We start from the raw sequence: 27,822 nt of genomic DNA, 5'->3' as shown, positions 1-27,822 counted from the left end.
CACATGCATATAGTTACTGGAAGTAAGAAATGCAGTGAAATTATGTGTGGTGTCAGCCTATTTGTGCATTTATGGGGGGGGGGGGGGGGTAAAAAGTGCAGTAGAAGAGGGGTTTAGTAGATTATGTGGCCAGGGCTGCATAAGAAAGGTGGGGGAGAATTGGGATTGGGGGGGGGGGCACCAACAAGGAGCACCCAAGAGCAACCCAAAAGCAACAGGGGCAAGGAAAAACTCCCTTACCAAGGAAGAAACCTTGGGCAGATCCACGGCTCAAGGGGCTAACCCAACTGCCAGGGGTCTTGGTGTGTGTGTTGGGGGGATGACACGGGAGATGGGATAGTGTGCTGTGTATGTGGGGAGAGGGCAGTGTGCAATATGTGTGTTGGAGAAGCTTCCTCATGAGACAATTTGCTGTGTATTGGGGGTGTTCCAGTGTTCCAAATATCCAGTGACACAGGGTGGTGTTCAGTCCTAAGGCCTTCATCTTTGTGACCAAGGTGAGAAGTACTATCGTGTTGAATGCTGAAGTAAAGTCAATGAACAGCATCCTCACATAATTCCCATTCCCCTCCTCCACTTGAAGCTAAGGCTAAGTATTCAGAATGCTTAAATAACTACATCCATAAAGGGATATAAAGCATTCATTCTTTCTACTTGTACTTCTACTTTAATGTGCATACTTTATGGACCCTGGGTTCATTGAAAGCTTTACCAAAAATGTAAAAATGGAAAGTAATTGACTTAGGATGTTACTTTTTCTACACAGTATGACTCAGTCATTTGTTCCAAAAAGATAATATTGATAATATTTTATTATAATATAATACACTATATTTTATTATAATATACTACACTATAATACTAGCAAGGTGTCTGTGGTCACTAATTTGTACCCGCAGCACAGTGTGCACGGTTACTGTGCTCCAGTTCTCACGCAGTAAGAAACGGCGAAGAATGCTGATATTAGCTCAATTATCCGCTTTGTACAACACAATCAACCATAAATCACCTGAGTATTTTGTGCCGTTTTATTTTTGTAAATGTGATGGGGGTTGTCTTGTATGCTGCATTGCGCATACCGCATTAAACAATAAACCCCGGATCCCCTAGCAATTATGGGGTCACAAAATGATTTTCTTTCAAAGGCCCAACATTTCTGTGCCCCTGGTGAAACCAGTCAGCGCAGTTAAACATGAACTTAAACAGACTAAACATAATTGCATAGTGTAAAACAGGAACATCCGGCTTTTATTGTATCATAATGTTGATGCATATGCCTCTCTTCAGACACACAACAGGCAAAACATCGGAAAGTAGTGTACTGTAGGTTAATGCTAACAATGTATAGGCCAAATTATTTGTCTGGCTGCAGTGTGTAAGACCATATCTAAGTCACAAATGAACACAATCTTCTGATATCTGTAGCTCTATCTTCCCCTTTCATTCGTGTTGAAATACATCAGACTATAGAGCTGTCTCAATGCAATCAGGGAATCCTAAATCATGTAAAGGAAAAAAGATAAAAACGCAACTAAATGATAATTACAGAAAAGGCACATGCATGTGAGTAATGTAATAGGATGATTTAGTCAATATAACACTTCTTTTAAGAGTCTACATTTATGGAATGGCTTTCAATAAGATGTCTGTGATATACTAACAATGCAAGACACCACCTAAGGAATTAGTTCCTCATTCTTTCCAGAAGCCTCTGTTGTGCTTCAGAGCCTCAGTGAGCTGAGTCTGGAGTCTCTCTTTGGACTGGTACATGGGAAGATACAGGATCCCATGACACGTCAGGGATTCTGGAAAATGGTTTTGAGATGACTTGTGCCTGACACGTATGATCATCCGGATCTGGTCCATTCCCAAGATTGGCACACGACCACAACCAGTCAGGAATACTTCAAGACAACATGGGGAGAAATAGAATCATGCACATCAATAGACATTCATGCACCTTTTACATCCTGAGATTTTATAACAATAATATTTTTGGAAAATGTGTGCAGGTCTGCGGTTCTTACAAAGGAAGGCTTTCTTTTGATCATGAGAAAGCTCGCCAAACACCTCCCAGAACATTTTAATCACAGGGTGGTTTCCATGGTATCCTCCCTCATACATTGTGTTCTATCATGTGAGAGTACAGTTAGAATAAAGCTTTAGTAGTATAATAACAAAACAAAACCAGAAAGATTATATGTACACACATATAAGGCCAATACACTGGGCACAATTTTATTCATCTGGGACAAAAATCCATAAATTACATGCCCATACTTCACAGGGATATTAGAAGAGAATGCTATCAAATTGCCCAGTATATCATCAAAGATCCACTTCAACCCTCTCTGGTATCATTGGGCCTCATTCACCAATACAGTATCTTAAGCATTTTCTTAACTGTGTTCTTAAGAAGGTCCTACGAAAACTCTTCACGAAGGTGTTCTTAAAGGAACACGCCACCCAATGTCAGTAGTAATATATGTTCTTACCTTAACTTTCACGAGTTGAATCATACCTCTCCCGTGTCGGTACGTGCACTCAAACACTTCTGGGAGTACTTCGACCTAGCGTAGTAATATTAGTTACCACCTAATTGTAGATCCTATCCACCACAGTGCTGGATCGACCCCTCAGCCTCCCCCTCCCCCTCCCCCTCCGAGGCGCACACACAATCATTTCCGTAAATAGAGACAACCTGCCCTGCTGGCGTTGGTTTGAGCTGACTTAGCAAAGTAGCAGGTAGTGGTAAAGTAGATTGTGAACAATCATGGTTATAACATGCATTGTGAAGGGTTGTGATAACAAGCAGAAGTATTATAGTGATTTCATGTTTCATAGAATTCAGCTTCGCTGCAAACGGTGGATAGGATCTACAATTAGGTGTTAATTAATATTACTACGCTAGGTCGAAGTACTCCCAAGTGCTATTGCGCCACACATTGTAGTTCTCCTGTTTATTTGCTTGTAAAATCGCCACGTTTCATGTTGTGTGACCTTACACATTTTTATCAACTACTCGTGCAACTGTATTTAAGTAGGGAAAACATGGATGTTTTTGATTAGTGCTATCTTCCTCCCTCTATGGCTACATCTGAGCCCGCTAGCATAGCAACATGCTAACACATTCGCGCCGCGCACCAGAGCGTTTGAGTGCACGTACCGACACGGGAGAGGTATGACTCAACTCGTGAAAGTTAAGGTAAGAACATATATTACTACTGACATTGGGTGGTGTGTTCCTTTAAACCTCAGAATTGTTCACAGTTTTGTTCTTTTCATGCTGAATCCCATTTCTTCTTAAGTTGACAGGGCGTGCCAATTGTTCTTAATTAGCTTAGGTAAGCGCCCGGTCAATCACCATAAAAGGGCATGATACTGCAAGGCCGTGTGGACACAAATTGAGGCTGAGGCACCAGCTTTCATTTGTACCATATATTATAAACTACATGAGCATTATTATTCTTATTATTATATGAGCATCTATTATATTTTACACCTGCAGATATGATGAAAATGCAATAACCATTGATTTTGCAAGTCAGTTCTCAAATGTGCGTAAGAGTGCTCTTGAGTGCTTAAATGGGTTTTAAAAACAAATTTCGTTGTAAGAACGGTTGGTGAATGAGGCCCAATGTCACCTAGACACCTAGTCATGATAGGTGGACCCTATTTACCCGTTTGAGTGTGTCCCAGTCGTAGTCCTCCTTCCCCACCATCACCCCCCTCAGCTCCTCTGGGTGAAACAGCTCCACAACGTCTCGCGCACACACTTTGAAGAAGCCCCTCTTGAACTCTTCAAACACCTTCTCCACTGATTTGTTTAATGTGTAGTCCACATAGGCCTGAACAAACTCCTTCCTGTTGAAAAGCACAGGCTTTTAACATGGCAAAATGGGAGATAAAATGTCAAAGAAAATTCTAAATCTGCATCTGGATGGCTTTTATAGAATGTTAATTTTGCACAGATATGCAATACATTTCAATTTAATGGTCCACGACTTGAACATTTCGTTTTCGCTCATTTCATTTTTTGCCCTTGACGGGGAAGAATTTGGGCACCCCTGATCTAGATAGATAGAAGGTTAAAAGTACCCCATAGGAAATAAAATAAGACATACTTGTTTTTGCATGTCACAAGTTTTCCCTCTTCTTTTGGATCCAGCTCCACTTTGATGTCACCCCAGGTAATCTGTAATATATGAAATTCACTAATTTGTGGCTGCTAATTATTAGGTTGTATGTTTGCAGTTAAAGGAGAACTCCGGCCATTTTTCACATAGATCTCGGTTTCTCAAGGTCATTTTTTACATAGATCTCGTTTTCTCAAGGTCACTGAGCAGGTACAGTGTTACACTTTGGGGGCTGGGCATGATTTTAAAGATGCCTCCAGCATGTAGCACTGTAGCTGTTGGCTGCATTAACTCAAGCTAGGTAGCACTGGTTGTTTTCATTTTCTTTCCTACCGACAGTACTCAGTGACTTCAAGAAATAAGATCTATGGGAAAAATTAACAATTGTTTTGTATTATGCTTAAAGCTGCAGTTGGCAAGATTTTTTTGATCATATTCACTGAAACCGACACTATGCTCGGTATATATAAATCAGCCGGTTTTAGAAAAAACACGCACTTCTGCCTCCACCTAGAGCCTGTTATTTGTTTTGCAAAAATCCACAGTTCCCGGTTCTTCTGGTCCAATCAGAGCAGGGCTGTGTGAGATCTGACCGTCAATCACAGTCTGGTGCAGTCTGGTACACACTGACGAGCACAAACTTGATGAGAGGGTGCTCGGTGGTAGTGGGGGAGGGGCATGAGAGTCGTAAACATTCAAAATTTTGGCTACGTCCCCTCAATCTGTCAGACTTGCCAACTGCAGCTTTAACTAAAACAATACTTACTGAATATGTCATTTCCAGATTGTCAATGTCATCATCAATATAGTCGTACAAGATGTACCGAAGACTCCTTCAAAAATAAATCACATATGAAGGATAATCCAAAGATGTTGCATTGCTTTTTTATTTTATGTATTTTTTATTTGTCACATTGAGCATTGAGACAGAAGTCTCTTCTCCAAGGTCTTGGACATAAAATAGCATTTGTAGGATGGAGTAAATAATGACATCATCGATTATTGTTTATGTAGTTATATGTGCATACTCACTCTCCAACCACAGGACTGAACTCAGTCAGGTCTTCCAATGTCACTTTGGTACCCAGAAGTTTCTTGAACATAGCCAGAGGAAAAGGCAAATGCACAATGTTGTTGTTGTTCAAGGCTAGACCACAAAGTATTCCAAAAAGGAAGTACGTTTTGGCTTCATGTTTTGGCTGTTTGGAAAGAGAAGTCAACAGATAAGGCACAGAAGCATTCAAAAGTGTACACTGCAGATAGCTCTCTGTGATAAAAAAAAAAACACTAAAATGCATTGACCTGAGGTGGGAACCAGACGAGAGTTTTGGTGTCATCAAACATGAACATGTCAAAGTCAGGTGCCATCAGCTCATCAAAAGTGTGAAGGAAAAAATCCTTCTGGTTCACTAGAGTCAGTTTTGACTCGTCAACAAACTGGACCTAAAAAAATATCATTATTGGACACCACTACCACTAATTCAATGAACACAGAACACAAAATACACAGACAACGATATTGGAAATAAATCTATTATTGTCATTTCCAACACCGTAGTTTACGTCAGTTTATTTAAACTTACATGAAGCTGTTTTTGGAAGTTGTCATGGTCAGAAGCAGCCAGTTGCCTGAACGTGTCCTCCAGGAGATGGGTGCGCCTGATTTTGAGTTTGAGCACTGGAGTAGGAGCCTCCCCAGTAAAGAACTGAGAAGCCCCCCCACCATTGAGCACTTGTTGATGGATGAAGTGGTGAGTCGTCTGACATAGAAATGTGAATGACTGCATGAGGGATTTGTTCTTATCCATCATATATGGGCCCAAAAGGATACCTTTCAGCTCTGCGGTCTTTAACAAATCCTAACCAATTATTTATTTTCTCACCAAGTCGTTGTTGTTTAAAATGAGTGACATCATTTAGCATTTATAAGGTATAGGACAAGGTTCTTACAATGGTTTATGACAAGTAGGGGCTATTTAAAATATTGAGAAGAAAACAATTATACCTGTGTAACACTAGCATCATAATGGAAAATCAGCACCTTGCTCTGAAGATCGAGGAGGAATGGAAAACGGCAGAAAATGGCAGGTGTCAGTGGCACTTCCTACAGAAAACAGACAGTTAGACACATTAGTAGGCTACCATGTACATTGGTTAACATATAGGCTAAAATATAGTTAAAATAGTATGCACTATCACCTGCACTTGTGACCATTTAATTTGTCTCCATAATGTCACATCTTGCTGAAGCATAATAGGGTTTTGGCCAAGTTCCTCTATGTAGAACTCAGAGATAGAAACTTGCAGAGATTTCTTAGCTTTCTTATTTGCCTTCAAAGGAAATGAGAGAAATGTTATATCACAATGCCACTGCACAAATACATACAAATTCCAATCTACCCCCACAATCAAAGTGCAGTAATGCCTTAATCTTGTGTTTTTAGACTGAGGAAATACCATCAAATGTCCAGGGCAACACTCACCCTGTGAAGGGATTTGAGAACCTCGAGAGTGGCTTTCACACCAGGGTTGTAGTGGTGCAGGAGATTGGCCCTCAGGAGGAAGGACAGTGTGTGTTTCCACACCAGAATGTGCTTGGACATCATGCCTTTACCCATGGACCCCCACCAGCCCTCTGGGAGTCACACACATCACTGGGACATTTACAATGACCAACTGCTTTCTGACGCAGTGTTCATTATTAATTATTAATACTCTTGCGGTCAAAGCTGGAAGCAGATTAGTAGCATTTTGAACAGTGAAACATTATTTGGTTCATTATCGTAATACTGCATGCATGCATGCATGGTGTGAACTATATCAAGAATATGAAATATATTAACAGGGCTTTCACATACAACGGGAAGACGGCACCGTTGCACTCTGTAACCCATAATTTCCAAATGGTTTGCTCTATGCAAGAATGGCATGCCACTGCGCCAAAGTTTAACAGCTACTATTTTGTTCTGGCCTCAGTGGCCAGCACAGTGCGTATCATGTTGTATGTGAAAGGTGTCTCATTACAGAAGCCCCATGTATTTTCCTCATGTGTAGATCACATGCAGATCAGATGGATGGCAGCCAGGTTAAAGGTCAAAGAGGTCACATGATCTTACGCAGAGTTTCCATGACAGAGTCACCAAGGTTAGTTATGGCCACTGCAAGTGGCAGAACCAGATTGATCACATTCTGGTCCTCTTGGAGCAGAGGACAGACAGGAAGGAGTAGGAAGATGTCGGCTGCCTTCATAGCTGATGAGAAAACGCAAAGGTGTTCCACCACTGGTTTGATGTCTATCTGTGAGAAGAATCAAAGAAAACATCATTAAGAGATATCATTGTATAGTATCTTCATTTTTGTAGAGCTGGAAATTAAAAAGTAAGAAAACAGGTTTATGACTTAACTGCTTTACGGATCCAAGCGACTTGTAGCAGTTTGTCAAATGCCTCGCTTGCAGCTTGTAAGTCCACTCTCACAGAATTTGCTGACATCATAGCTTGAGAATCACTGAAATTATGACCACATAAATGCACATACATGATTAAATCTCCAGATCTAGCAATATGGGGCATTCATCATGCCACCTGATCTCTGCTGTACCGGAGAGGACACAATAACTTACATGTCCTTAGTGAAACTGCCCACAAGTCTTGAACATGATGAAAATTGCGTGAAGATTCTGTAAAAATCCACAGTAAGCTAAACAATGTATCTGCATTTGAAATGCATGAAGTTTGGTGGCTGTAGAATTACTACTCAATAAACCTTTCGGCCTCTGCAGGGTTCTGGCCACTAGAGGGCTTTGTTAGCCATGTCTGCAGCTGGGCTTGATTGAGTTTTCCAACTCGTTGCAGTTCTGATGTTGCCTAAAGGAAAATGGTACAGGTATACTAATTGTATAATGCCTAATAAAATTGAACCTGAAATTGTAAATGTTTTTACCAACACTATTTATGATCCCTACCTGTTCAGGTGGGAAGAAAACAAAGTTGGAATTCCACCCCGCTGATATTTTGAAATCTAGTTGTTGGAGCAACCATTTAGTTATACAGATTCATCAGATTGATTGCCGAACAAATGAAACCGTAAAGACAGCTAAATAATAATTGTTTTTTTTAAGAGCCTTTGATCAAGTTTTTCATTACCAGGGAGGGCTCGAGGCTCCACACCAGCCCTGGTTAGTTCCACCATGGTGGGCTGAGTACTGCTCTCTGAGCGACCATTCCCCAGCTGCCCTTTCACTCCACTGCCAAAGGCCCAGAGGCGATTACAGGATCCCAACACCATGGTGTGGTGGCTGCAAAAGTAACACCCCTGATGAGTTACTAAGAACTTCACTCCAAAATGGACCTGCCAGTTAGCTAACAAACTTCAAAGTCTATGAAGTGAAAATGTAAGATGGGAGGACCATTGGGCACATTCACAAGCGCTGGTGATAACAGCCTGTGTAGAATGTCTTGTCTATAGCACAAATATGTTTGTTTACGAATGTGCGTATACACGTTAATTACAAATACACCAAAGCACCACCTGCCACAGGCTATCTGTGAGGCTGGTCCATCTAGGCCTTCCACCCTCTTGGGTAGAAGCTCATTGGCTGTGGAGCTGTGTCCAAGCTGTCCTTGAGCTCCCTCTCCAAAGGTGTAAACATCACCATTCTAGGGAAAAACACATTAACAGTTGAAGGTAATAAAGTCGATGATTTTACATAAGCAATAAATAATGATCTTTCTCTCTCTCCAGCTGTGTGTGTGTGTGTGTGTGTGTGTGTGCGCGCGTGCATGCGTGTGTGTAAATATGTGTCTGTGTGTATGTGCATGTATGTGTGTGTGTGTGTACTGTATGTGTGTGCGCCATGGTGACAACAGCAACATGTGCCTCTTCACAATAAAATTCCCCTCTCTCTCTCTCTCTCTCTCTCTGAGACAGCTGATGTGCGTGTGTGTGTGTGTGTGTGTGTGTTCGTACCTTGGTGAGAACAGCAGTGTGTGCTTCTCCACAACAGATCACCTTGATGTCTAGAAGTCGGAGGGCGGGCACTGAGCATATCCCAAAGCGACCTGGCAGCATGACAAAGAGAGGTACTGAAAGGTGGTCAAACAGTACACAAGTGTCTGATAAGTAATCCATATACTTATAGATTTCAATGGAGTTGTGAATCAGAATAGATTTCTTTGTTTTTATTCTTCATTATTTACTGTTGCTATTTCTAGCACCTCATAACAAGGAGGATCACACCGGAGAGTTTCTGTGTCTTCTGAAACATAACTGATAGGAGTGGAATGTGTTTTCTAAACTGTGAGTTTCCTGCGAGATTAAAGCGAGCCCCATTCCTTGTGACCAGTTTGTAGCCCCTCTTCACAAGCATCTGCTAAGAAATGTAAATTTAAACATTTCAAATGCGACATCTTGCACAATCTCTGACTGCACCTTTAATGTGCATCATTGTTAATAAAACATTGTTCCTCACTGGTCCAAACATTGGTAATAAAACCTTGTTCCTCACTGGTCCAAACATTGGTTGACTGAGTCTCTGGGTCTCCATTACTCTGTGGTATCAGAAGTTGACATCCCTTAAAGGGATGGTTCAGGATTTTGGACATAGGACCTAATTTCCAAGTTAGCAAGTGTGATATTTACCAGTGGAGACCGTTTTCAACACATATCCTCCAGTCCTTCTAGTTGCAGAGTTTGCAGGTGCTAAGCTAGCGCATATGTATTTCACATAGATGTAAATATATTTATTTAACATAGATGTGCTTATACTGGAATATGTTCAAGCTGCATATATGTGAATATATTATTTTTCTGTATGGGTAAATACAATGGTTTTGTCTATATGCGTTTCTTTGAAGTGTTTTGTCATTGCAGTCACAATTTCCTGTTTTTGCGGCATATATGTGCTCAGCTAAGCGGTCCTGTAGCCGTCTTTTTGTGCGCCCCACATAGAAAGCGTCGCATAGAGAACATTGTAAAATATAGACGACAAATATGCTCTTACAATTTATGAAATGGTTAGTAACAAATGTGTGTAGTGTTACTGGGTGGGTGAACCCTTTAGATTTAGATACCAAATGACAGATTTTACAATGCCCACATTTAAATGTACCGTTAGGCACTTGGGGTAACCAAGTGGGTTTCTCCTTAGCTGGCAAGTAACTGGATGAAACGTGTTGAAAACGGTCTCCACTGATAAATATCACACTTGCTTGAGGTCCTATGTCCAAAATCCTGAACAACCCCTTTAATGTCATATTTAGCAAAAGAGAATGAACAACAAATTAAATTGACAATTGAGTGCACTGTACCTCTCTCATCCACCCTTTTGAGGCCCAGCTGCCCTGCACTGTTGGCTCCGCAGCAGTAAACCAGTCCCTGCAGTGTGAGGGCCAGGGTGTGGGCTCCTCCAGCTGAGATTTGGGTCACTGGCACCCCCAAAAGTGCAAAAACTAGAGAAGGTGCGGCCTGAATATCCACTGCCTTCCCTAAACCCAATTGACCAAGGCTATTCTTACCCCATGAGAAGACCTCCCCTCCTGCAAGAACATAAATGTCAATCATCTGCTATTACTCATCATCATCATCATCATCATCATCATCTTCTTCTTCTTCGTCTTCTTTATTTTGGGTAAGATGTATAATTTTATATCTTTACCTGTTGAAAGAGCCAAAGAGTGAATGTTTCCACAAGCAACCTGTGTGATCAATATTGGCCAGGGAGATTGTATCGAAACACATCTGAAAATGAAAGAATGAATGAAGGACTTCTTGGCCTACACAATTACCTTAATTAATTTATAAGCTTACATACTGTGGCTGAGACATCTTTGACTGCTGAGAGCCTATCCCCAGCTGTCCTTCATCACCACGACCCCATGAGTAGACCTCTCCAGACGCACAGAGGGCCAAGCAGTGCTCCTGACCACATGCCACTGCCGCCACTCCCGCCAGACCATCAACCACTGGGAAAAGGCACATAATTTATTATAGTGATCATTGTAAAATCTTCCAGGTCATGAATAAACAGGCCATTCTTCATACACACGCACACACACTTATATACACTAATATATTCATATATCCTCATCATCTATCTAATATATACTCATATTGCTTCACTTAAAGGAAGAGGAGAGATAGACTTCTCTGCATAGTCTATCTGCCTCTACACCTTCCTCTACACTTCCATGACCTCTGACTGTACTGACTGTCCACTGGCCCACTGTGTTACTGCTTACATCATTGTAACTTAAAGAAAGAGGAGAGATAGACTTTGTCGTGGAAAGTGTCCACTTCCAAATCCAATTAACAATTAACACTTAACTATGTACTAAATAGCACTTCTGGAACAAGGCGTCTGAAGGAGACCAGAGACAGGAGATCTCTGAAGACTGTTGATCTTTATTCACCGTATTGCAGTGATAGTACAGCCCAAACAATGTCCAGATCAACCGTCAAGCAATAGGACAAAGGTGAAATGTCATCAGCTGGCGCCCCCCGATGAGATCTGACCTATGGATGGCTGTGACCTATCTTTTATACCCCTTGGCCCTCGAGAAGTGTCCCCTTCTCGCACAATCCCCAAAAAACACCTTTTAGCCAATCAGCGTCGAGCAGAATCAATTATATGGTCTGGTCTGCTCAAGATGTAATAACCTTGAGACACTTACAATAAATGCAGTAATATTAAAACTTATGAAACCATGAATGCATCTTTTGAAAAAACATCACAACTTCTCTGCATAGTCTATCTGCCTCTACAGTTCCATGACCTCTGACTATCCACTGGCCCACTGTGTTACACATGTCTATACTGTTTACTGGCTATATTAGCCCATATGTAACCCTTCCCTCCATCCCCCAGTCTGGACTGTGGTCTAACATCATACTTGACCAATGGCTGATACCCTACTTAAACCTATCCTTGCACTGCTGCTATAATTCTATGTTTACATTTTTCTCTATATTGTCCATATAATTATACTATAACTGTATTACTATGCTTAAATTTTTCTCTTATATTGTCTATATTTATTTATTGCTGGTCGCTATTTAACCCTGCACTGTTGCACTGTTGGACTTATTTGCACTACCACCATGACACACCTCATTGAGCACCTTACCACTGCATACTGAATCACAGGGTCAGTCCCTGCCCTGTCACTGCAAGCCCCTCATGTTTATACATCCTACATTCATGTGGATCCTTGCTTTAGTATCTTTAGTATCTTTTACTGTTCGTTTTAGTCATGTGGATTTGTTTTTTTTATCATACTGTTTATGTTGTGGTGTCTTAAGCTACTGGGACCTTGAATTTCCCCTTGGGGATCAATAAATGATCTATCTATATCTATCTATACTCAATTTATACTCAATACACTTCCTCTCATACACCCACTCTCACTCATGTTTGCTTGTTTTGGTTGAAGTTTTTATCTAGAGTACAAGTACAGAGACGACTTTATACCTGCATTTCGTTGTCTCTGTATTTGCACTCTGCACAATGACAAAGTTGAATCTAATCTAATCTAAAATTGTTTTGGAATTTCTTGTCTGTAGTATTATTGTACATTTTTTCTGTGCATTCTTAATATTTTGAACTAGGACATGTATTGACTAAGAACATGAATTAAGTTATTTGTAATTGGGTCAGTGTTGCTGATGCAAAGTAGGCCTACCAAACTAGAAACTGCATCAGTCATCAGCAAACTGTTACTTTCAAACTGCTGGTTACTTTAGAACTGAACTTCATGTGTGATGATGTGTGATGACATGATAGATGGACTCTGAAAATTAGCCTAACAGGCAAGTCAGCATATTTGATCTGGTTGCAAATTTATGGCATGTCACCTTAGAAAAAGGCTGATACTCTTAAACATTGGCATCTGTCAGTGTACTGGTGAATAAGAAAAAAGACGGATAGAGGGTCATGCTTCCTTAAAAAGTATGTTTAGATTTTTAACTGTTTTGTCCATCCTTGATGTGTGTGTGTGTGTGCTGTGTGTGTATACCGCGTTGGGAAAAAAGAGGCAATTGTCTCACCTTCTCAACTCAGGGTAATGAAGAAATGAAACTAAAAGGAACTGCACTAGCCGAGAATTAAAGTGCTAGCGATTGGTAAAGAAAATACACAGGCAACGATATTTACGATATTACATCATTGGTAACATCCAATACACTAGAATATTCTATTTTCAATTAAATAAAATAGGCTATTTCAGAACACCTGTAACATTATTGTGGGCTAATTGCCTATAGGCTACTGACTATCGTAAAGATAATTTGTTTAGACCTATATCCATGTTTTGTTACAGCCTACTTTATTTTACCTTTAGAATCTTTGTTTTTCCGTCTTCCCAGTTGTCCTTTATTATTGCGACCATATGACAGGACTTGGCCATCAGCCGTGAGAAAAATGGTATGCTGCTCCCCACAGGAAACTTCAGAAATGGGTCCTGAGCAAAATACGACAGGTTGTGGTTCATGAAAACTTGTGAAATCCTTTGACGGTGGTGAACCCAGCTGTCCTCTCGACCCATCTCCCCAGCAAAACATTTCGGAGTAATCTGGTGCACTGTGGGTCTGGATTTCCAGGCTAGCGCATTTATACCCGCATGATCAGAGTAGCTGATTCACCCTCCCTGTTTGCCTGAAGGTTTGAACTCGGATGGGTCGTCACGTCATTTGCTCATAGGTTATCCTAAGGATGCAAAGTAGGTTTCACTTTCTCAAATCAGTGATGAAGAAATGAAACTGAATGCAACTGCACTAGCCGAAAATTTCGGAGTAATCTGGCGCACTGTGGATCTGGATTTTATAGCGCACTGGGTGTCGCACTATGATCAGAGTTCAGTTCTGAACTCACTTTCTTGTTCTCACCTCCCTGTTTGCTTGAAGTGTTGAACTCAGATGGATGGTCATTTGCTCATAGGTCATCCTAAGGATGCAAGGTAGGTTTCACCTTCTCAAATCAGTAAATGAAACTGAAGGACCGGTTTTCCATAGCGTATACGCAAGTTGCTCCACCGTCTCTCCTTGAGTCAAGCTACAGACAGGTAGGCCTACAGTTATAGCGTCAGCGTTTCATACATTAGGAAGATGAGCATGAAACCGAATTAGCATTCAGGGCATGAAAAACGGAAGAAACTTCACGAGAATGAACAGCGGGTCCCTTGTGTTCATTTTGATGTGTGCACGCATCTCCAGCGCGTGTTGCTGGCTATAGCTTAGGGCTTAGGCCTAGCCTACCTATAAGAGGGAAGTGAATCCCTGATCTGTCTGCAGTTTGCTTGCCAGCCTTTCCCAGTCTAGCCTATTCGCAAAGTTGTGAAATAGAATCGCATGTAGGCTACCGTTTTATTGAATGCGGGTGACTGCATTTTTGAAAAATAAATAAATGACCGCATAGCCTACCCCTGAGTTTTGGATCGAAATTGCACACCGCCTACAATGGCCCTGTTTCCACATAGCCTAGCCTACTTTGACTTATATTCAAGTGCTTGACCTCTTTTGAAAGCAGAGGCCTTGTAGCCTAGGCCTAGATTATTTTGGTAGGGCCTACCAAGATTGACTGTGTGATGAACGGTCAGAGAGTTACAAAGGGTAGAATGATAATTTTTTTTAAGGCGGTTTTGTATGGCAAGCCATTTTAACATTTACCCGCTAGACTGGATATGTATTGCAGATATCTGTAATTAGTGGGTTTGATCCAGCAAGCCCACTATTGTTCTTCTTAAGTTTACTTATTAGTGGGTTTGATCCAGCAAGCCCACTATTGTTCTTCTTAAGTTTTCTTTATTAGTGGGTTTGATCCAGCAAGACCACACCATGCTGTGGGCTTGCGGAGCAAGCCCACTATTGTTCTTCTTAAGTTTACTTTATTTATTATTCCTTTTCACCCACTTTTTGGCCGAACTACTGCTCCTAGACCGTTTGAGCTATCGACGCGGTTCGAACTCCAAAAATTCAGGCCCGAACCGGTGTAACTTGCTTGTTAATTTCGTGTCGCTGGCCCTTGTCGTTTTCGCGGTATTCCCGTTTTTCTGCGTTTTTCGGCCCCATTGAAATGAATGGCGGAATGTTCAAGGATTCTAATTCGATTGTGACATCACAGCTCTAATTGCTTAAGCTTGCACCTGGAAGAGTTCTAAGCCACCTGGCAGAGCTCTAATGGGCTGGGCTGGGCTGTCTGTGTATATGAAGGTGTGTGCATGTAACTTTTGACCCGTATGTCCGATTTTCATGAATGAGGTACCGTTGGAATCCTTGAATGAAGCCCAGTTCAATGCCTTGCCAGCACTAAGTGTAAAGGTCATGTAAAAAAAGATGAGACAGCGCGAAGCGCTGTCTCATCTTTTTTTTAAAGCCAAACCATGTTGATACAGGTCATTAAAAAATATATATATATTTTCCAAATCCATTCAGCCCAGTTCAATGCCTTGCCAGCGCCAAACCATGTTCATATAGGTCATTAAAAAAATAAATAAATAAAGTATTTCACCAATCCATTCAGCCCAGTCCTATACCCAGCTAGCTCCATTTGAACTTAGTCATGTGTACAGTTATATAGATTATTACATTGAGAAACACACTTTCATACAGATATCATGCATATCCACGCAGCATTGCTAATCAAGTTACTCATCGTTGCCCAGCAAGAAGTCCACAATCAATTCAATTGTCTTGCCACGATCTGTGGAGCTTACAGACAACGTTATATTGCAATTGGTTCTGTATGCTATTTAAAGCCGACCTAACGCTGAGTCCCTTCTAGACGGTGTGTTGCAATGCATTCTGGGTGCTGTGCTGTGATTCGACGGCTCGTCACCTGACCCACCAAACAACAACTCTCTGGGATGTGGCAAATATCGCGTAAAAACCTTGTTGCCGGAACAACAGGGAAAAGGCAACAGGATAGCAGCACGAAAGATACACAGGATACACACGGAATTTTGATGGACGTCCTTATCAGTCTAAGGTCTAACTTATAAACGTGTCGGGTCAACGTCAACGATAAGTAAGTTAGGCTAACGTAAACGTTAGCTATTTGCTGTTGTCATATGCTAGTGCTATATGCTTTAGGCTACGTGATGGCCATTTATCACACTCATTTTAGGTACTACTTTTACGAGGTCTGTAGTTCTGTCAAAATGTATCTTATCGTTGAACAGACTACAAGGTTATCTTCCTTAGACTTCGTAGATGTAGTTACTACAATTTGGAAGCGAATTTCGAAGTGTAAATATGGTTTTAGTGTGTAAACAGACCAACCGCGATTTTGCAATGAAGTTAATGGAGCCTTTTATGTAGGGCTTCTAGGCTACTTTCACGAAGTCTGTAGTTCTGTCAAAATGTATCTTATCTATGAACAGACTACATGATTATCTTCCTTAGACTTCGTAGATGTAGTTACTACAATTTGGAAGCGAATTTCGAAGTGTAAATATGGTTTTAGTGTGTAAACAGACCAACCGCGATTTTGCAATGAAGTGAATATGGAGCCTTTTATGTAGGACTACTAGGCTACTTTCACGAAGTCTGTAGTTCTGTCAAAATTGATCTTATCTATGAACAGACTACATGGTTATCTTCTTTAGACTTTGTAGATGTAGTTATTACAGTTTGGAAGCGAAATTCGAAGTGCAAATATGGTTTAAATGTGTAAACAAGACGCCTGATGTTTAATATATGTTAATGAATGGGCACAGTATTATTGTGTACAGTAATGGGCTATCAGTAGTATGTAAACAGTTCATGTGTTATGTGATTTACATAAACTAACAACAGAAATGTTAAAAGCTGGTATTGTGTTTCCTGAATTCTTACATTCAGGCATTCAAATGAAATGTAATTAAATAGCATATCAATCATGCAACAATGCAAAAACAATGAAACTAGTGTAGGCCTAATTATATTTTAGATTAGTAAAACAGTACTCTGATGTGCATGCTTTCACAAACTTTTGTAAACAATCTTAGCACTTTAAACATTGACTGTTTTGAAGTGCATGTAGGCAATATAGTATAAAAATAATAATTGTGATATCATTACAATTTGATAGGGGTTGGGAGGAGGGGGTGGGTTCATGTAGGTGGGCCCTATGACCCCAAAGTATGCCTTGACTGGGCCTCAGGTCAAAGAAGTTTGAGAAATGCTGATGTAGACAACAAAGCAGCAAGGAGGCGTCGTGTGATCATTTAAACAAGTTTTATGACGAGGTCGATGAGGGTGGGAAAAATCGTACATTTCTGTGCAAACTTTGCCCGCACTTCAGTCACATTGTCTTTTAAGAAAATGCAGTCCTTTTTTCGGTTCCAGCAGCCAACAACCTCAGAACTGACCCTTCAGGCCTCTCAGGAGGCGCTGGCCTTTAACCGCAGCCAGAAGAGAGTCAGCAGAAATTTGATTGCCTTTAAAAAATCTGACTTCTTAAAAAATCTTAAACTGGCTGCATTACGTGATTATTTCTGAGATTCTGATACGTTTTTAACCATGACCTATACACAGTTCTGGTTTGAAAATGTATCTCTTAAAATAATCACTTTATGCAGTCAGCTTAAGATGGCTTACTAGCAACTAACTAATTACCCTAGCAACAACCTAAAAACCACCCCTGTAATGTCAACCTAGCGACCACCATAGCAACCAGCATAGCAACCATGTTATTTATGCGTTTTAGCTTATTGGATGTTGCGTTAATGCAGACAACTTTTGATCCGTGTGCCCGATTTTCATAAATGAGGTACCGTTGGAATCCTTGGATGAGGCCGAGTTCCGTGCCACTGATCAAACCCACTCTTGCAGTTCCTCGGAACCGCAATTCTAGTTATTATATCTTCCTATAAGCCCACTTTTTGGCCGAACTACTGCTCCTAGACCGTTTGAGCTATCGACGCGGTTCGAACTCCAAAAATTCAGGCCCGAACCGGTGTAACTTGCTTGTTAATTTCGTGTCGCTGGCCCTTGTCGTTTTCGCGGTATTCCCGTTTTTCTGCGTTTTTTGGGCCCATTGAAATGAATGGCGGAATGTTCAGAATTCAAATTTCGATTGTGACATCACAGCTCTAATTGCTTAAGCTTGCACCTGGAAGAGTTCTAAGCCACCTGGCAGAGCTATAATGGGCTGGGCTGGGCTGTCTGTGTATATGGTTATGGTTATGGTTATGGTTATGGATTTAGCAGACGCCTTTGTCCAAAGCGACATATAAATACAAAACAACATAATAATATTTAAAAATGAACAGGGAACAGATTAAAATCTAGGTCAAATATAGTAAGGAGAATAGTTGTAGTACACAATAATATCAATTCAATCAATAGCCTAATAAAAAAAGCAATGTAAAAAAAGGGGAAAGGCAATAATAAAACAATAATGTCAATTCAATCAATAATATAAAAACAATAACATGCTAAGACTACATTAAGGAGAATATCAATAATAAACAATAATGTCAAATTAATTAACAGCCCAATTAAAATAAAAACAACATTATATAAACCATAACACATAAGCGCTTAAACAACTAAGTATATGTTGAATAGGAATGTCTTTAGACCCCTCTTAAACGACCCAAAACTACCACAGGAACGGAGAGCACTGGGCAGTTCATTCCACCAACATGGAACCACTGAAGAAAAGAGTCTGGAATTAGACCCAGTTTTTATGACTGGTCGACACAACATACGCTCACCAGAAGACCGCAGTGGGCGGTTGGGCATGTAAGGCTTGATTATTGAATTAAATAACTAGGAGCAGATCTAGTTAGTGTCCTATAGGCCAAAGTGAGAGATTTAAATTTAATTCTGGCTACTATAGGGAGCCAATGGAGAGTAACTAGGAGAGGAGTTACATGTGTCCTCTTTGGCTGATTGAAGACCAGGCGTGCTCCAGCATTTTGAATCAGCTGTAATGATCTTGTTACACAAGCGGGTAAGCCAGCTAATAGTGAATTACAATAGTCCAGCTTAGAGATGACCATGGTCTGAACAAGAAGTTGTGTGGAATCTTGTGTCAGATAAGGTCTGATCTTCCTAATGTTGTAAAGCATAAACCGGCATGATTTTGCAATAGAAGCTATATGCTCAGAGAAGTTAAGTCGGTCATCAATTACAACGCCCAAGTTTCGTGCCGATCTAGTTGGGGTCAGTGAAGTTGAGTCAAGCTGGATGTTAATCTGTTGGGGAATAGCTGTTTTAGCTGGAAACACCAAAAACTCTGTTTTTGAGAGATTAAGCTGAAGGTGCCGATCTTTCATCCAGGCTGAAATATCCTTAAGGCATGCAGAAATCCGGTGGGAAACACTAGAGTCATCAGGTGGGAAAGACAGGTAAAGTTGAGTGTCGTCTGCATAACAGTGATAGTCAAATCCATGGGAGCGAATGGTATCACCTAAGGAAGTGGTGTAAATAGAGAAAAGCAAGGGTCCTAATACTGATCCCTGAGGCACACCTGTGGTGAGGGCATGAGACTTAGATACCTGTCCCTGCCAAGACACGTTGAAAGAACGCGCTTTAAGGTAAGATTCAAACCAGTCAAGAGCTTTTCCAGAAATTCCCAGTTCAGATAGTATAGATAGGAGAATGTCATGGTTAACAGTATCAAAGGCTGCAGATAAATCTAGTAGAATTAATACTGATGACTGAGCAGAGGACTTAGCTACTCTCAATGCTTCAGTCACAGACAGAAGAGCAGTTTCAGTAGAATGACCACTCTTGAAACCAGACTGCATAGGGTCTAGTAGATTATTCTGATGAAGAAAGTCACAAACTTGCTTGAAGACCACTTTCTCCAAAACCTTTGACAAGAAAGGAAGAAGGGAGACAGGTCTGTAGTTCTTCACCTCAGTTGGATTAAGTGTACTTTTCTTTAGCAGAGGTGTAACCCTAGCCTGTTTAAAAGAATAAGGAACTATTCCAGAACTGAGAGAAGCATTAAATACATGTGTGACTGCTGGTAGAACAGCGGGTGAGATAGACTGTAGAAGAGTGGACGGGACAGGATCTAATGGGCATGTTGTTGGACGACATCGCTGAAGCAATTGAGAGACTGCTTCCTCATCAAGAGGAGAGAAAGAGTCAAATGATGGAGTCGTACTAACACAAGGCAAAGCCCTCCTTATAGGAGCATCAAACTGAGCACTTATTTTAGCAACTTTTTCAGTGAAAAATGTTGCAAAGTCATTTGCTGACAGTGAAGTAGTTGATGGTGGTGGTGGAGGATTGAGGAGAGATTTGAAAGTAGAAAAAAGTTGTCTACTGTCAGTGGCGCTCTCAATCTTGCTTTGATAGAATGCCTTTTTTGCAAGTGTAACAGTGGATGAAAAGGATGACAGCAAAGACTGGTAGTTACTAAGATCATTTCCATCTTTGGATTTACGCCATTTCCTCTCAGCAGCTCTAAGTTCCTTTCGTACTGAGACTATACTGTTCGTCAGCCATGGATGGCGAGGTTTAGAACGAGTAGGTCTTGAGGAAAGAGGACATGCTGCATTCAGACAAGATGCCAGTGTAGAGCAGAGAGTCTTTGTAGCGTCATTAACCTCAAGTGTCAAGAATGAGCTAGGAGTAGGTAAAGCAGATGTTACTAAAGTTGCAAAATGGTCACTTGAGAGGCTTCTGAGATTACGCCGGAACGAAATTATCGGAGGAGGAGCTGCTGGGTTATCCAGGAGACGCACAGAGAATCTGATAAAGTGATGATCCGATACATGTAATGGATTAACCAAAACGTTGTCTGTATTACAGTTACGTACCAGAATTAAATCAAGATCTTTACCAGCCTTGTGAGTAGGAGGACTGTGGACACGTGTGATATTAAATGAGGAGAGTAAGGACAGGAAGTCAATTGCAGACGAGTTATCCAAATGAATATTAAAATCGCCAAGGATTAATAATGGGCATGCATCCATTGGAATAGCAGACAGTAGAATGTCCAACTCGTTCACAAAGTTCCCAAGTTGTCCTGGAGGGCGATAAATAACCACCAAGTATAATTTGTATGGTTCAGTTATCATGATGGCATGATATTCAAACGAGTTGTGGACCTGAGCAGGCAGCAACTGTGTAAACCTCCAATCATCAGAGACGAGAAAGCCTGTCCCGCCTCCTCTACCAGACGAACGACTGGTATGCGAAAAAGCATAACTGGTCGACAACGCTGCAGGCGTGGCAGTATTCTCCGGCCTAATCCACGTCTCTGTAAGCGCAAGCAATTGAAGAGATAACTGTGAGGCCAGAGCAGGAATGAAGTCCGCTTTATTCACTGCAGATTGGCAATTCCACAACCCTACAGAAAAAGTAGGTTTGTATATGAAGTTAGTATATGAAGGTGTGTGCATGTAACTTTTGACCAGTATGTCCGATTTTCATGAATGAGGTACCGTTGGAATCCTTGAATGAAGCCCAGTTCAATGCCTTGCCAGCACTAAGTGTAAAGGTAATGTAAAAAAAGAGGAGACAGCGCCTCTTTTTTTTAAAGCCAAACCATGTTGATACAGGTCATTAAAAAAAATATATATATATTTTCCAAATCCATTCAGCCAAGTTCAATGCCTTGCCAGCACTAAGCGTAAAGGTCATGTAAAAAAAGAGGAGACAGCGCTTCTCTTTTTTTAAAGCCAAACCATGTTCATATAGGTCATTAAAAAAATAAATAAATAAAGTATTTCACCAATCCATTCAGCCCAGTCCTATACCCAGCTAGCTCCATTTGAACTTAGTCATGTGTACAGTTGTATAGATTATTACATTGAGAAACACACTTTCATACAGATATCATGCATATCCACGCAGTATTACTAATCAAGTTACTCATTGTTGCCCAGCAAGAAGTCCTCAAACAATTGAATTGTCTTGCCACGATCTGTGGAGCTTACAGACAACGTTATATTACCATAGGTTCTGTATGCTATTTAAAGCCGACCTAACGCTGAGTCCCTTCTAGACGGTGTGTTGCAATGCATTCTGGGTGCTGTGCTGTGATTCGACGGCTCGTCACCTGACCCACCAAACAACAACTCTCTGGGATGTGGCAAATATCGCGTAAAAACCTTGTTGCCGGAACAACAGGGAAAAGGCAACAGGATAGCAGCACGAAAGATACACAGGATACACACGGAATTTTGATGGACGTCCTTATCAGTCTATGGTCTAACTTATAAACGTGTCGGGTCAACGTCAACGATAAGTAAGTTAGGCTAACGTAAACGTTAGCTATTTGCTGTTGTCATATGCTAGTGCTATATGCTTTAGGCTACGTGATGGCCATTTATCACACTAATTTTAGGTACTACTTTTACGAGGTCTGTAGTTCTGTCAAAATGTATCTTATCGTTGAACAGACTACAAGGTTATCTTCCTTAGACTTCGTAGATGTAGTTACTACAATTTGGAAGCGAATTTCGAAGTGTAAATATGGTTTTAGTGTGTAAACAGACCAACCGCGATTTTGCAATGAAGTTAATGGAGCCTTTTATGTAGGGCTACTAGGCTACTTTCACGAAGTCTGTAGTTCTGTCAAAATGTATCTTAACCATGTAGTATGTTTATAGATATCTTCCTTAGACTTCGTAGATGTAGTTACTACAATTTGGAAGCGAATTTCGAAGTACAAATATGGTTTAAATGTGTAAACAAGACGCCTGATGTTTAATGTTAATGAATGGGCACAGTATTATTGTGTACAGTAATGGGCTATCAGTAGTATGTAAACAGTTCATGTGTTATGTGATTTACATAAACTAGTAAACAACATGAATGTTAAAAGCTGGTATTGTGTTTCCTGAATTCTTACATTCAGGCATTCAAATGAAATGTAATTAAATAGCATATCAATCATGCAACAATGCAAAAACAATGAAACTAGTGTAGGCCTAATTATATTTTACATTAGTAAAGCAGTACTCTGATGTGCATGCTTTCACAAACTTTTGTGAACAATCTTAGCACTTTAAACATTGACTGTTTTGAAGTGCATGTATAGCAATATAGTATAAAAATAATAATAATTGTGATGATATTACAATTTGATGGGGGGTGGGAGGAGGGGGTGGGTTCATGTAGGTGGGCCCTATGACCCCAAAGTATGCCTTGACTGGTCAAAGAAGTTTGAGAAAGGCTGATGTAGACGACAAAGCAGCAAGGAGGCGTCGTGTGATCATTTAAACAAGTTTTATGACGAGGTCGATGAGGGTGGGAAAAATCGTACATTTCTGTGCAAACTTTGCCCGCACTTCAGTCACATTGTCTTTTAAGAAAATGCAGTCCATTTTTCGTTTTCAGCTGTCAACAACCTCAGAACTGACCCTTCAGGCCTCTCAGGAGGCGCTGGCCTTCTAACCTAGCGACCACCTGAGCAACCAGCATGATTGCCCTAGCAACCAGCATAGCAACCACGTTATTTATGCGTTTTAGCTTATTGGATGTTGCGTTGATGCAGATAACTTTTGACCCGTATGTCCGATTTTCATAAATGAGGTACCGTTGGAATCCTTGGATGAGGCCGAGTTCCATGCCCCTGATCAAACCCACTCTTGCAGTTCCTCGGAACCGCAATTCTAGTTATATCTTCTTTTTCACCCACTTTTTGGCCGAACTACTGCTCCTAGACCGTTTGAGCTATCGACGCGGTTCGAACTCCAAAAATTCAGGCCCGAACCGGTGTAACTTGCTTGTTAATATCGTGTCGCTGGCCCTTGTCGTTTTCGCGGTATTCCCGTTTTTCGGCGTTTTTGGGCCCCATTAAATTGAATGGCGGAATGTTCAAGGATTCTAATTCGATTGTGACATCACAGCTCTAATTGTTTAAGCTTGCACCTGGCACAGTTCTGAGCCATCTGGCAGAGCTCTAATGGGCTGGGCTGGGCTGTCTGTGTATATGAAGGTGTGTGCATGTAACTTTTGACCCGTATGTCCGATTTTCATGAATGAGGTACCGTTGGAATCCTTGGATGAGGCCGAGTTCCATGCCCCTGATCAAACCCACTCTTGCAGTTCCTCGGAACCGCAATTCTAGTTCAGTTTTGCCTAGTCAAAACGAACATTTTAGATATCCGCAATATGAATTCTTCCTATCCATAATTGTCATTTTAGATATCCACAAAGACATTCTTCCTAGGACAAATGACGCCACATTTGCCATTCATTTCTATGGGGTTTTATGGCAAGCGATTTTAACATTTACCCGCTAGACTGGATATGTATTGCAGATATCTGTAATTCAGTTTTGCCTAGTCAAAACGAACATTTTAGATATCCGCAATATGAATTCTTCCTATCCATAATTGTCATTTCAGATATCCACAGACATTCTTCCTAGGACAAATGACGCCACATTTGCCATTCATTTCTATGGGGTTTTATGGCAAGCGATTTTAACATTTACCCGCTAGACTGGATATGTATTGCAGATATCTGTAATTCAGTTTTGCCTAGTCAAAACGAACATTTTAGATATCCGCAATTGAATTCTTCCTATCCATAATTGTCATTTCAGATATCCACAAAGACATTCTTCCTAGGACAAATGACGCCACATTTGCCATTCATTTCTATGGGGTTTATCATTACGGATATCTACAATTCAGTTGCAGATATCCACTATGTGAATTACGCATATCTGCAATTGAATTGTAGATATCTGTAATTCCAGTTAGAGATATCTACAATTTGATTCTGACTAGTCATAACTCCAGTTGAAGATATCTTTAATTCACTTCAATTCAAGATATCTACATGTTCCTTTTCAGATATCTTGAATTAAGTTTTGACTAGGCGAAATGACATTGTAGATATCTGTAAATGGAATTTTGACTAGTCAAAATGACGTTGTAGATATCTCAAACTGGAGTTAGGGATAGTCATAATTAGATTGTAGATATCTATTATCAAGTTATAGATATCTTGAATGAGTTTTGATTAGAGATATCTGAAATTGGAGATATCTATAACTTTCATTCTGCCTAGTCAAAATGTAATTATAGATATCTTGAATTAGAGTTTTGACTAGGCGAAATGATGTTAGAGATATCTGTATTGCTATGCAAATTAGGCCCGCATACCACTTTAGGCGGGAGAAGAGTGTGTTGTTGTTCAAATCATCAAATCACATAGCACCTGTTAACTGTTAACTTTGTAATTAGCACTAATTAGCACCATGTCAGAGTAGCCAGAGGGCGAAGGAGTTTTTAATCGTTTTTTTTAATGCTGCAGCCTATGCAAGACTAACCTGACTCTCGCCAGATGAATTTCGTTCCGCTTAGCTCCGCCTAGCTTCACTCACATCCATCTGGGACCTCTTCCATTGAGAGTGATTTCTGCACCAGATTTTATGGTACAGCCAATCAGGAAGCAGGGCAGGAGTTTCATAGATGTGACATAGCGTAGAAGCGACTGTAAGACTGTTATCAGCGTCACGGGTTGGCTTCGATGTGAGTGGTTGAAGTAGCACATCAATAGATGACGGACAAGTGGCTTATTCAATCATATGCAAACATTTTTTGATTAGGCCCAGCCTTCTGAAGCAACACTCCAATGGATTGGTCCCAGATGGATGAGTGGAGCTAGGCGGAACAAAATTCATCTGGCGAGTCAGGTTAATGCAAGACAGGAGCTGGCAGCAAGAATTTATGATTCAATGTTGCTTTGATTTTTTTCAATTACAGCCAACACCATTATGAATGGAGTTTCCTGTAGTTGGTGCTGGTGCATTTAGTAGCCTAGGCCTACTAATTTATGTAGGCTACGAAACAGAGATCAAGCCAGTTGAAAACGTGAGAGTCTAATAAACCAGGTGTCCCTGAGTTTTAGTTATTTTAGATGTCAACAAGACATTACAGCCATGACTGCTTCTTCTTCTTCCATTCATAGAAATAAGGAAATAAGCCCACTTCTTCTTCGATTATGTTGGGGAGGGGAAATTAGCCTACGCACAGAGAATGTCTAATAAGTAGACGGGCTCTGCTACCGATCTAAAGAGCAACGTCTTGCACAATAATTTGCACTAGTCATAATGACGTTTGAGATATTTCCACCTTTCATTCTGCCTAGTCAAAACTGAATTAAAGATATCTGCAATTGTCATTTAAGATATGTGACGAGTTGAATGTTGTTTTCAATGACGTGATGACAGATATCTGTAATTCAGTTTTGCCTAGTCAAAACTAAATTACAGATATCTCTATCTGACGTTTCGACTAGTCACAATTACGTTACAGATATCTTGAATGACAATTCCAACTATCCAAAATGTAATTGTAGTCAAACTTAGCGGGTAAATGTTAAAATGGCTTGCCATAGTTTTGTACATCTCTGGAAATGACCACATTCTGCCCTCTTGGGGGTAGCCTAGGCCTAGGCCTATTCATCAAGGTGTTCGGGTCTGTGGGAACTGTTTTCAATGTTTGCTAAAAGAAAAAATATAGCCTAATTTCTTTTCTGTGAAGAACATAAAAATAACTTATTTTCAATGACTGCACACAGTATTCGTTGAAGTTCAGATAACCCTCGCGTGCATGAAATAGAACCCTTTTTAGGCAAAAGGTTCAATTTTCTTGGCTATAAAAACCTGCATGGTTCTATATAGCACCCCCAAGAACCCATTTTTAAGAGTGTAGCCTACACAAGTATTCCTACATAAACTAGATGTACCGCATAGCGGTACAAAATATGACCGCCGCTCAGTCCTGTACATCCGTTCCGCGAAAATAAATCACACTTCAATTTGTCTCCATATTTTACTCCATCCCCCACTCTTGAAACTTTTGTGTATGCTTGTTTGGCATGCCTGAGTGTGTGTGTGTGCGGCTGCACAGAAAGTAGCCTACTGGTGCTGAAAAGGTGAATAGATTGTAGAATAGCCAAAGAAGATGTAGCATTGTTATAAAACCTTTAAAATCTCTAAACAATCACAAGTAGGGCAGTTCATTACAGTTCATCCATTGCAACTGGATTGATGAAAGGTCACTTACACCTGTAGGCTACATTGTATTTGGGAAAAGCAAAAGGTATCAGCATAATGTTATTTATTTATTTATTTATTTATTTATTTATTTATTTACAAAAACATCTCTGTCAGTTCCATGCCGTTTCAACAGCTATCAAAAACAAAGGTCATTTTTGGATGGATGGATTTTTTTGTGAATGTTTCTTCTTCTAAGATTTTAGTCATCTTTAGTTCATGTAATACTTTATTGTCAATGCACAAATTAAGTAACAGTGGTCTGAAACGTTATTGTTTTTTTTTTTTTTTTTTATTCACAATTTAGCACATACAACACACACACATCGAAACACGACAACACACAAAACAGCAGGGACAACACATCTAGACACATCTACAGGACAGAAAAAAAAAAAAAAAAAAAAAAAAAAAAGAAAAGGAAAAGAAAAGAAAGAAAGAAAAAAAAAAGACAATAACAATCAGAACAATAATAATAATAATCCTACGTTATCACAGTCTGTGGGTTATCCATTATTCAATCTAAGTTAAGTCATTTTATAGTATGTATATAATTCAATATTAAGGACCAAGTGGATAAGTAATCTTGCAGTCTTGAATGTCGTTTACTTGTGATTTCTTCGATGGGCAATAAGTCTATTATTTGTTCCAGCCATTGACCTAAAGTGGGTCCTGACTGGGAAATCCATGTACTAAGTATACATTTTTTAGCAAAATAGGAAAGCATTATAA

The 27,822-nt window shown here is 40.3% G+C and overlaps 2 protein-coding genes across 2 annotated transcripts in view; one reads left to right on the top strand and one right to left on the bottom strand.

The window, feature by feature from the left end:
- Nucleotides 1-1,014: 1,014 nt before the first annotated feature.
- Nucleotides 1,015-13,785, bottom strand: LOC143134517 (putative E3 ubiquitin-protein ligase HERC4). The gene is made up of 23 exons (XM_076294945.1): nucleotides 13,466-13,785; nucleotides 10,948-11,098; nucleotides 10,792-10,874; nucleotides 10,445-10,672; nucleotides 9,105-9,196; nucleotides 8,667-8,794; nucleotides 8,282-8,433; nucleotides 8,101-8,156; nucleotides 7,902-8,002; nucleotides 7,759-7,815; nucleotides 7,541-7,643; nucleotides 7,253-7,433; nucleotides 6,620-6,771; nucleotides 6,336-6,467; nucleotides 6,142-6,240; nucleotides 5,720-5,896; nucleotides 5,439-5,579; nucleotides 5,169-5,335; nucleotides 4,903-4,969; nucleotides 4,125-4,195; nucleotides 3,681-3,864; nucleotides 2,028-2,130; nucleotides 1,015-1,904 (listed from the first exon to the last, which is right to left on the bottom strand). Exons 1-23 carry the CDS (start codon nucleotides 13,689-13,691, stop codon nucleotides 1,693-1,695), a joined length of 3,063 nt encoding a protein of 1,020 aa, XP_076151060.1. The 5' UTR covers nucleotides 13,692-13,785; the 3' UTR covers nucleotides 1,015-1,692.
- Nucleotides 13,786-13,961: 176 nt separating this feature from the next.
- ppm1kb (protein phosphatase, Mg2+/Mn2+ dependent 1Kb) overlaps nucleotides 13,962-27,822 on the top strand; it is a 75,334-nt gene continuing 61,473 nt past the window's right edge. The window contains exon 1 of the mRNA XM_076294947.1: nucleotides 13,962-14,086. Within this exon, the coding sequence (XP_076151062.1) occupies nucleotides 14,046-14,086 (41 nt within the window). The 5' untranslated portion in view covers nucleotides 13,962-14,045. The remainder of the gene's footprint in view (nucleotides 14,087-27,822) is intronic.

Source organism: Alosa pseudoharengus, unplaced genomic scaffold (genome assembly GCF_046254945.1).
Source record: "Alosa pseudoharengus isolate Yale_2024_CS ecotype anadromous, Long Island Sound unplaced genomic scaffold, YU_APseudo_1.1 YU_APseudo_1.1_scf_2, whole genome shotgun sequence".
Lineage (NCBI taxonomy): Eukaryota > Metazoa > Chordata > Actinopteri > Clupeiformes > Clupeidae > Alosa > Alosa pseudoharengus.
This window is presented reverse-complemented; position numbering and strand designations above follow the sequence as displayed.

Bases quoted from the DNA above. Each gene is read 5' to 3' on its own strand.
- LOC143134517 (XM_076294945.1), bottom strand. From the start codon at position 13,691: ATGTTTTGCTGGGGAGATGGGTCGAGAGGACAGCTGGGTTCACCACCG. The intron at 7,434-7,540 runs GTTAAGTCATAA...TTCTTCTCACAG, and splicing joins TCGCTTGGATCCGTAAAGCA to ATAGACATCAAACCAGTGGT. The intron at 4,196-4,902 runs GTAAGTATTGTT...CATATATTACAG, and splicing joins ATCTGGAAATGACATATTCA to ATTACCTGGGGTGACATCAA.